This window comes from Tarenaya hassleriana, unplaced genomic scaffold (assembly GCF_000463585.1).
Source record: "Tarenaya hassleriana unplaced genomic scaffold, ASM46358v1 Cleome5, whole genome shotgun sequence".
NCBI lineage: Eukaryota > Viridiplantae > Streptophyta > Magnoliopsida > Brassicales > Cleomaceae > Tarenaya > Tarenaya hassleriana.
The window spans coordinates 152,315-162,156 of NW_010967707.1; the positions used below are offsets into that span (position 1 = coordinate 152,315).

General features: G+C 33.9%; 1 protein-coding gene across 1 annotated transcript; it reads right to left on the reverse strand.

The window, feature by feature from the left end:
• Positions 1–6,689: 6,689 nt before the first annotated feature.
• LOC104825878 (E3 ubiquitin-protein ligase SINAT3-like) lies at positions 6,690–8,932 on the reverse strand. Its single transcript, XM_010558293.2, has 3 exons — positions 8,559–8,932; positions 7,437–7,823; positions 6,690–7,203 (listed from the first exon to the last, which is right to left on the reverse strand). Exons 1-3 carry the CDS (start codon positions 8,754–8,756, stop codon positions 6,835–6,837), a joined length of 954 nt encoding a protein of 317 aa, XP_010556595.1. The 5' UTR covers positions 8,757–8,932; the 3' UTR covers positions 6,690–6,834.
• Positions 8,933–9,842: the final 910 nt, after the last annotated feature.

Here is a 9,842-nt window from a genome sequence, read left to right on the forward strand (position 1 = left end):
ATGTAAATTTATTTATTTTTTTTATCATGGTTTTTAAAATTTGATTCTTATTTTTTTTCCCCCAAGGCACGATATAAAGTTACCAATAAAATCCACCAAAAGTTGGTCAGATTCCCCACATCTCCCAACACCAAATAATGCGAGCTCTTTGTTCTGTCTTTTTCCTCGCATGTGGTGGCCTTGGCCGCAGCACAATATGTGTGTTGGAATAATATACTCTCAGAAATTCGCATTGGATTCTAAATTAAAAGTATAGGATATTTTTTTTAAAAAAAAAAAAAGAAGAAGGAATGATGCCATGTCATCGTCGATCATTACCATGTTTAGAGTCTTTACAGACCAATCAGCACTAATGTATAATATATTATTCAGCTAATGACAAAGGTTCAATGTATTTACACTGTAACGTGGATATATAAAATCATGGGCATCTACCAGCTAAAACAAACAATATGAAAGTGGAACCAATAGGTAGCGGACCTAGAAAAATTATCATTGGGGGTAAATTTCTAGTTATAAATAAATTTATTTCTATGGGGATATTTTATAGTTTTATTCAAAATTTTACATAATTTTATAGAAAATAGTCTTTTTTTTATTGTTTGAATGGGGGCACAGTTGAATGTAAATCTGCCAGTGAGTGGCACACTTTAAATACAACGCATGCTATATGATAAATCACCAAAGAAAAAAAACGAAAAACGGAAATAGCGAAGAATAGTCAACAAGTTTTCCTTCATTGAAAATTTAGCACAAAAAAAGCCAACTACTTTACAGGAAAAAAAAAACAAGCGCTAATGAATTAGGAATTCAGAGAAAAGATAGTAATAAAGACAACAATAATACGGGGATTTGGATAAGGACAAAATTTAAATAAAAAAAAAAAACTAATCGTATCCTTATCTCCGAGGACCATATTTTGGCGCATTAAATTTAAACCCCTACATGACATGACGAAGGACGGGTGTGTCTTCTTAGTAGCGACAAAAAACAACGTCGTCAGATTTGCATGGAAGTTACGTGTCACGTTTTCATTGGTTATATGTTTATGTGGCAAGATCTCTTTCTATGACACGTGTAAAGCTCCTTCTGCTCGTGGCCAAGCCTTTTGTCCCAATCGCGTGCGGGAATTTGTGCGAATAAGAAAGCGAGGAAAGATGAAAGAGAGAAAGAAATCACCAAAAGATCTCAAATTTTTTTTAGGTTAAAACAATCCCAGATTCAGGCCTTGCGTATTCAAAACAGCTTTTTAATTATGATTTAAAAATGGGCCTGGAGTTTGGGTCAAAGATTATTAAGTATTTTGAAAAAATCAAACTCAATTTCCTCCTAAAGGCTGTTTTTATCGGATGTTTCCAAAACGCTTTCGGCCCTTTTTTCTTAGTTTGCTTCCACACACACCTTTTTTCAATCGAAAAGGATAGTGGGCTTAATTGGCCCAATATTAAGTGGCCCATTTCATTTGTTTGGGCTTTAACTTGTTCCTTTTGTCATAAGGTCTCTGTGCTTGATTGACCAAATAATTTGTTCCTTTCGATTTCAATTTCAAAATTTTGATTCGTCTGATAAATTTGTCGTATCAGAGATTGACTGCTTTCGTGTTGGTTAAGTGAGTAGACCGGCCTTTGCCACAGTGGAAAACCTCAGATTTGCACGTCGAGAATCCAATTCCGTGTTCTTCAATTGCTAAATAAATTGAGGTTGTTTGTATCGGATGGTTCCAAAACGCTTTCGGCCTCTTTTTTTTTCATGGGTCACTTTCACACTTACTCTTTTTTTTTTTAATTGAAAAGGATAGTGGGCCTATTGGGCCCAACATTATGTGGCGCATTCCTTTTGTTTGGGGTGTAACACAATTTTTGATTCGTTTGATAAATTTGTTCGTATGAGATTGACTCCTTTCTTGTTGGTTAAGTGGCCGGTTTACTGAGAAAACCGTCCTTTGTTACAGTGGAAAACCTCAGACTTTATCTTCTTTCAGTATCAAAATCTTGGTCCTGCTCGTGTTCTTCTCTTGTGTTGCAGGTTTGCCGTTGTCGGGAACCTAGGAAATCGCCAAAGATGAGTGCATCGTGGATTCGCTTCAAGTCTGATTCATTTCGGTTGAAACTCAAGGCAGAACCAACTCTTGCGTAGGTCATGGCGGCGACAGTAAACTATTAAGAGAGAAAAAGCAAGACGGAGGGACTAAACCGAGAGGGAAGATACACAGATAGACGGAATAAGTGACTTACCCCAGTGGTGTTGATGCTGTAACTGTCGTCGGACCGAACTCGGAAGCTGTGTTGGAGTATAGAGGGGTCGCATCAAAGAAGGAAAGGTGATTAGGTTTTCTCTAATCATGGATTTGGGTTTGGGTTTGGGCCAAAGGTGAAAGTTGGGCCTGAACCACACGATTATCTTCGCTTTGTTGTCTTTCCCTTGCGTCGCACGTTTACATCGACTTCTTCGTCTCTCCCCGCCTATGCTTTTTGAAAATGAACACTAAAGTAGTCATCTTTTGTATTATTTTCGCTCATCATGTGTGTTGTTATACGATTTCCTATTTTCTAATCGTTAAAAATTTGGATTTATAAAATTGTTATTCCATAATATAAAATATGAATAGGACCGTGATTATCCAATAACAAAACCAATGCAACTGGCGTAATAAATTTAAGTACAATTTATCATTTATTCTAATTTGTTAAAATTTCTTACCATATTTACAATTTATGTTTATTTCCACATTTTTTTTATATTCTTGAATAGTAGCAATAATTTTTAATGTTAATTTCAAAAATTAGACGATGAAACTTGATTGGGATCAAGCTCCCATAATAATGGAAATGTTGGTTCGCCTTTATGCTCATATCACACGAAGAGTGAATCGATCAGAAGCAAAGGTAATCTTTATTTTATATGAAATTGTGTGTATACACACACGTGCATATAAACCCCGCCAATTTACAAAACGATAAAGAAAAAAAAAAGAAATTCTCAATAGCAAAAGCGCTTCTCTATCTTTTTCAGTTTTGAGGCTACCGAAAGCCATTTTCTTGATTTCTTGAACGGAAAATGAGTCTCTCCTCGTTTTTCAGTCGATCTTCTTTCCCGAGATTGTTCAAAGCCAAGTCCGTACGCAAAGAACTCGATGACCAATCCAGTATTGAAAAATAAAATGCGGAAATTAAATTAGAATGAAAGAACAAAATATGAAAGAACGGAAACATTTTTATTGCTACATCTTTTCTTCTTGTTATATTACAATGAAAATAATTCATACATTTATATGAAAAATAATTGAAAGAAACAAGGAAATAAAGATACGAAAAAAACAAATAAGGCAAAATATAATTGACACGATATATATTTTATTCTTAATTAATATAATGCCTTTAATTATTATCAATCATATCAAATCTCCATATTTTGTTTCTATTTCAACATTCCCTCTCAAGATTGATTTTGAAATAATTCAAAAATCAATCTTGAAGATAAAACAAAATGATGAAAAACTTCACTGTTATTAAAACAATCCAGAGATACCAAATTTCATTCATTTAGGGAGTACTAACCTTTTTCAAATCACTTCACTTGACTTTAAAGTTCTAGCTTTAACTCTTTTTTGTCATAGTTATTGAAAAATAAAATGTGGAAATTGAAAAGAGAGAAAAGAAGAAAAAAATAAAACAAAGAACACTTTTATTACTACATCTCTTTTTCTTGTTGTTTTACAATGAAAATAAGTCATCTATTTATAAGAAACAATTACAAAATAATTAAAGAAATAATATATGATGGAAACAAATAAATCAAGAGATAATTGACACAATTATCATTATTTGTTAATTGATTTTATGTCTTTAATTTCTCTCAATCATCCTCATAATCATTTCCAATCAATTTCAATCTTCTTAAATTTATATTTGTTTTCTCGTTTTAACATTCCCCCTCAAGATTGACTTGGAGATAATGTAAAAGGTCAATCATGGAGAGAATACCTGAAATAATTTAAAAACTCGATGAGTAATTCATTGTTAATAAAATGATCCATAGATACCAATCTGGTTCTTGAGAGATTTGATCCATCCTCAAATCAGTTCGCTTGATCATGAAATTCTGCCTTTATCTCCTTTTGTCATAGCACTTCGCTTGATCTTGGAGTTTTTTCTGGCTTTGATTCCTTTTGTCATAGTACCTCGTTTGATTCTGGATTTTACTCCACTTTAAACCATTTGGATATATGAACATTAATAATTCAGAAACGAAGAGAGTAGAAAAATATAAACTATGAAAAAAGAATTATATAGATCAGATCGTAACACTGCTCTGATACCATATTGAAAAATAAAATGCGAAAATTGAAAAGAGAGAAAAGAAAAAAAAAATAAAACAAAGAACACATTTATTACTACATCTCTTCTTCTTGTTGTTTTACAATGAAAATAACTCATCTAGTTATAAGAAACAATTACAAAATAATTAAAGAAAGAAATTTATAAAGAAATAATATATGATGGAAACAAATAAATCAAGAGATAATTGACACAATTATCATTATTTGTTAATAGATTTTGTGTCTTTAATTTCTCTCAATCATACCCATAATCATTTCCAATCAATTTCAATCTTTTTAAATTTATATTTGTTTTCTCATTTTAATATTCCCTCTCAAGATTGACTTGGAAATAATTGTGTCAAATAAATCAAGAGATAATTGACACAATTATCATTATTTTTTAATTAATTTTGTGTTTTTAATTTCTCTCAATCATCCTCATAATCATTTCCAATCAATTTCAATCTTCTTAAATTTATATTTGTGATTCAGTAGACTTTTCTCATCTTTCTATCGATAATGATTCATGGGAAATCTATACACAAAACTTGTCAAAACTTATTGGAAATAAAAATGCGGAAATTGAAAAGAGAGAAAAGAAAAATAAAATAAAACAAAGAACACTTCTATTACTACATCTCTTCTTCTTGTTGTCTTACAATGAAAATAACTCATCTATTTATAAGAAACAATTACAAAATAATTAAAGAAAGAAATTTACAAAGAAATAATATATGATGGAAACAAATAAATCAAGAGATAATTGTCACAATTATCACTATTTGTTAATAGATTTTGTGTATTTAATTTCTCTCAATCATCCTCATAATCATTTTCAATCAATTTCAATCTTCTCAAATTTATATTTGTTTTCTCATTTTAACATTCCCATCATGATTGATTTGGAGATAATTGTGTCAAATAAATCAAGAGATAATTGACACAATTATCATTATTTGTTAATTGATTTTGTGTTTTTAATTTATCTCAATCATCCTCATAATCATTTCTAATCAATTTCAATCTTCTTAAATTTATATTTGTGATTCAGTAGACTTTTCTCATCTTTCTATCGATAATGATTAATGGGAAATCTACATACAAAACTTGCCAAAACTTATTGGAAATGAAAATGCGGAAATTGAAAAGAGAGAAAAGAAGAAAAAAATAAAACAAAGAACACTTCTATTACTACACCTCTTCTTCTTATTGTTTTACAATGAAAATAATTCATCTATTTATAAGAAACAATTACAAAATAATTAAAGAAAGAAATTTACAAAGAAATAATATATGATGGAAACAAATAAATCAAGAGATAATTGACACAATTATCATTATTTGTTAATAGATTTTATGTATTTAATCCATCCTCATAATCATTTCTAATCAATTTCAATCTTCTCAAATTTATATTTGTTTTCTCATTTTAACATTCCCCTCAAGATTGACTTTGGGATAATTATGTCAAATAAATCAAGAGATAATTGACACAATTATCATTATTTGTTAATTGATTTTGTATTTTTAATTTCTCTCAATCATCCTCATAATCATTTCCAATCAATTTTAATCTTCTTAAATTTATATTTTTGATTCAATAGACTTTTCTCATCTTTCTATCGATAATAATTCATGGGAAATCTACACACAAAACTTGCCAAAACTTATTCAAGGAGAGACCTTTGAGTATAAGCTGCATGGAAATGAAACATCGACAAACCTAAGCAACAAAATTCTTCCCTTTTTTTTCGGCATAAAACAACGCTCAGCTGTTTTCAGGCATAAAAACCATAAAGTCATCCTTGTAAGGGTTGCATTGGAATTGATGGTTATGTCATCCTCATGGAGATTATACTAAGAGAGCACGAAATCTAATCTAACAATCCATGGCTCTCCATTGCCATAACTGACTTGACCAATCCTAATTTCTTCCTTTCGACAATATTATGTAATGGGCCTGGAGTTTGGGTCAAAGATTAATCAAGTATTTTGAAAAAATCAAACTCAATTTCCTCCTGAAGGCTGTTTTTATCGGATGTTTCCAAAACGCTTTCGGCCCTTTTTTCTTAGTTTGCTTCCACACACACCTTTTTTCAATCGAAAAGGATAGTGGGCTTAATTGGCCCAATATTAAGTGGCCCATTTCATTTGTTTGGGCTTTAACTTGTTCCTTTTGTCATAAGGTCTCCGTGCTTGATTGACGTGAGTCTTTCGATTTCAATTTCAAAATTTTGATTCGTCTGATAAATTTGTCGTATCAGAGATTGACTGCTTTCGTGTTGGTTAAGTGAGTAGACCGGCCTTTGCCACAGTGGAAAACCTCAGATTTGCACGTCGAGAATCCAATTCCGCGTTCTTCAATTGCTAAATAAATTATGTTTTTTCTTATTCCTGAAATGTTAGAAAACAGCCGAATTATTCGATATTTACATTTTCCAGATAAAAAGGAGGGAAAAAAAAAGAGAGTCACATCACATGTGCTGTAAAAATTATCACACGAACCCACAAAATCACGAAGCAGAAAGGTTAAGGGAAATGCAATTTCCAGATTCAGGGTTCTGATGTTCTTTCCAGATCCGACCAGTGACGCGTAGCTTCAGCTCTTTCCTGTCAGCACCGGAGAAGAAGAGAGCCATGTTTCTGTAAATGATGAGGCCGTCATGGCTATCTCTCACTTTCTTGTGGCTGTCTCTTATACTTCTCGGCGTCCCTTCCCACGTCAATTTCCGCCCATACCCTCCTACCTCTAGGCTGTAACTGTAGCTTTTGGCCTCTGTCTCGTCCCCCATGAACCGGAGGAACGCCATATACACTGGCGCCATCCCGAGCTGGAAGGCCTCGAAATGCAGGCAGAAGTAGTGGTCGAAGCAGTTAAATACCTGATACCCAGATGAAGATGTTAATCCATACGAACAATTCAGTGTAGTAGTCTTCCATTTCAAACTAAAGACAAGATCCTAAGCTTATAGCAAAACAGGACTTAACAACCTTCATTTGCGGTCCAAGTCGAAGTTGAAGTCTTTTCCAGTTTTTTAAGTGGTCAAACCGTAAAGGTTCAGGCTTTGCAAGTCATGTCCTAAGTAGTTAGATGCAGCGTAGTATATAAACTTACAGTTAGCATCCAAGTAGCATTCTCCACTTCACGAGGATTCGGTTTAACATAACGGTGGTTGAAAGAGCACCCGGAATGCATATCCACTTTGTGTTCATCTCTGAGGTGAGAGACAAGGAAAGGGATATCGCCTGAGGCAGAACACTCAGATCCTGCGTACGGACAACTGTAAGGCCTAAAGTTACACAGAGCCTCGTGTTTGAGTTTGCTGTAATAAGGGAAGATCTCTGAGCATCCTAATGGCATGTATTTGCATGGAAATTCAAGTGATTCGGCTACTTTCTCCAACGCAAGACACCTTATATCACCGAGTTCTTGTCTACAAGTCGGGCATTGATTGTGTACCCTGGCTTTACAGTTTGAACAGAGAGTATGACCATTATGGCACTGCCAAATAAACAAGAGAAAATGAATATGTTAGATTCAATTTTACAAACATCAAGACTAATGCATTCCGATGAAGCAAAAGAAGAATGTTCCAAGACCAAGTTCTTCCAACGCATCTTTCTATCGATAATGATTCAAGGGAAGTCTACACACAAAACTTGCCAAAACTTATTCAAGGAAAGACCTTTGAACATAAGCTGCATGGAAATGAAACATCAACAACCCTAAGCAACAAAATTCCTCCCTTTTTTTTCGGCATAAGACAACGCTCAGATGTTTTCAGGCACAAAAACCATAAAGCCACTAGTGACTGGCTGCTCATTCCTTGTAAGGGTTGCATTGGAATTGATGGTTATGTTATCCTCATGGAGATTACACTAAGAGAGCACGAAATCTAATCTAACAATCTATGGCTCTCCATTGCCATATCTGACTTGACCAATCCTAATTTCTTCCTTTCGACAATATTAGCGACCTGAAAAGGTAACATCCCCCCATAAAAGCTCTGCAAGAACAAACACATGGCTACACGCGTGCATCTCATGAACCGCATACGGATACCAGACATTCTAAACTCACAACAAGTTGTCTTTGCTAAGACAAATTCATCTGGACAATCAACAAAAACCAAAGCGACTTCAAACCAAAAATCAAATCTTTACAACAACAAAACAGATTCCCTGTATAAATGAGGAACTGCTGACTCTCGAACTGGGGAAAAAAGATCGAACAAACCTGATGGATTGGAGGGTACATGGAATTAGTACAAACAGGGCATTCGAGAAGTTCATGAACTCTGGTCGTACTAGGAACAGAGCCGCCGCCGGTGTGAATCTTCGAAGCCGGATGAGGAAACTGGAGGCTATTGTCGCGCCGATGGCGATGGACCTCCTCATCGGCCTCGGTCACATCCAAGGATCGATCGCATTCCATGCTAATTGAAAACCCTGAACGAACGGATCCAGAGGAACCCTAAATCTGGAGAATTTGGGGAAAATCTGATCAACAGGTGTGGAACCCTATGGAATTTATGAATCGAATAAGCGATTAATCTAACAAAGTCGGCCCCATTGTCAAGTGGGCGCCTCTTGGTCACGCGTGAAAGTCATCAAGCAATGTGATGTCTAAGGTAAATAAATCGGCAACTTTGACGATGAAGAAAGGTCAAACCCGTACGGACATACAACTGTTGTCGATGGAAAGAGGTTTTTCAGTTTAATCGGTTCCGAAGCTTCAATGTTTTTTTCCGAGCAATTTTCTTTGTCCATTCATGTTCATAATATTTTATTAATTACGAGATTAGTAATTGTAAAATTGTTTATGATTTTTAAAACAAAAAAATATTGATTTTTATGAACAATGTAATCGATAATACTTGTACAAATTGTATCTCTATTTATCTTTTCCATACAAATTGTGAGGGAAAAAACATGTGTTGGTAAATTTTATTTCATGGCACGTAATCTCACGATCAAAAAGATGATTCGACACCAAATGTTGCATGGAGACAATACGTGGAGCCTTATGTTAGTATGACATGTGCACGTCCATCGGCTAAATCTAAATGAGCCCCGAATCAATTATATATATTCGTCCATGGACCGACGGTGGGCACATGGGCCTTGGAAAGATATGCGACCAAGGGGGTCGGAATTGTTAACATGTTCGAATCATTTTCCCAAAAAACATTCAAAATAAGTATACCAAACAAATTTAAAAATGAACACGATGGATCGATCATCCACCGTTTCTGTACGTGTTGTACACTAATATACCCAAAAATAAGTATCCGATCTATTGGAAAAAGAAAATAAAAATAATGATAAGTATTTAATTGGTCCGTCTAACGTGTTTCAAGAGACTAGGATCAACAAACCAGTTTGAAATAAAATTTTCAATTTACTTATAATCTTATATCGCGTGAACAATAACGATGTTTTCTTTTGGAGCATGAAATATTGAAAAGGCATATATATATATATATATATATATATAATGCATATCCACTTTGTGTTCATC

Excerpts from the sequence above, each read along its gene's own strand:
- LOC104825878 (XM_010558293.2), bottom strand. The coding sequence starts at position 8,756 with ATGGAATGCGATCGATCCTTGGATGTGACCGAGGCCGATGAGGAGGTC. Across the intron at positions 7,824-8,558 it reads TGTACCCTCCAATCCATCAG|TGCCATAATGGTCATACTCT; the intron begins GTTTGTTCGATC and ends TTTATTTGGCAG. Across the intron at positions 7,204-7,436 it reads ATGCTACTTGGATGCTAACT|GTATTTAACTGCTTCGACCA; the intron begins GTAAGTTTATAT and ends TCTGGGTATCAG.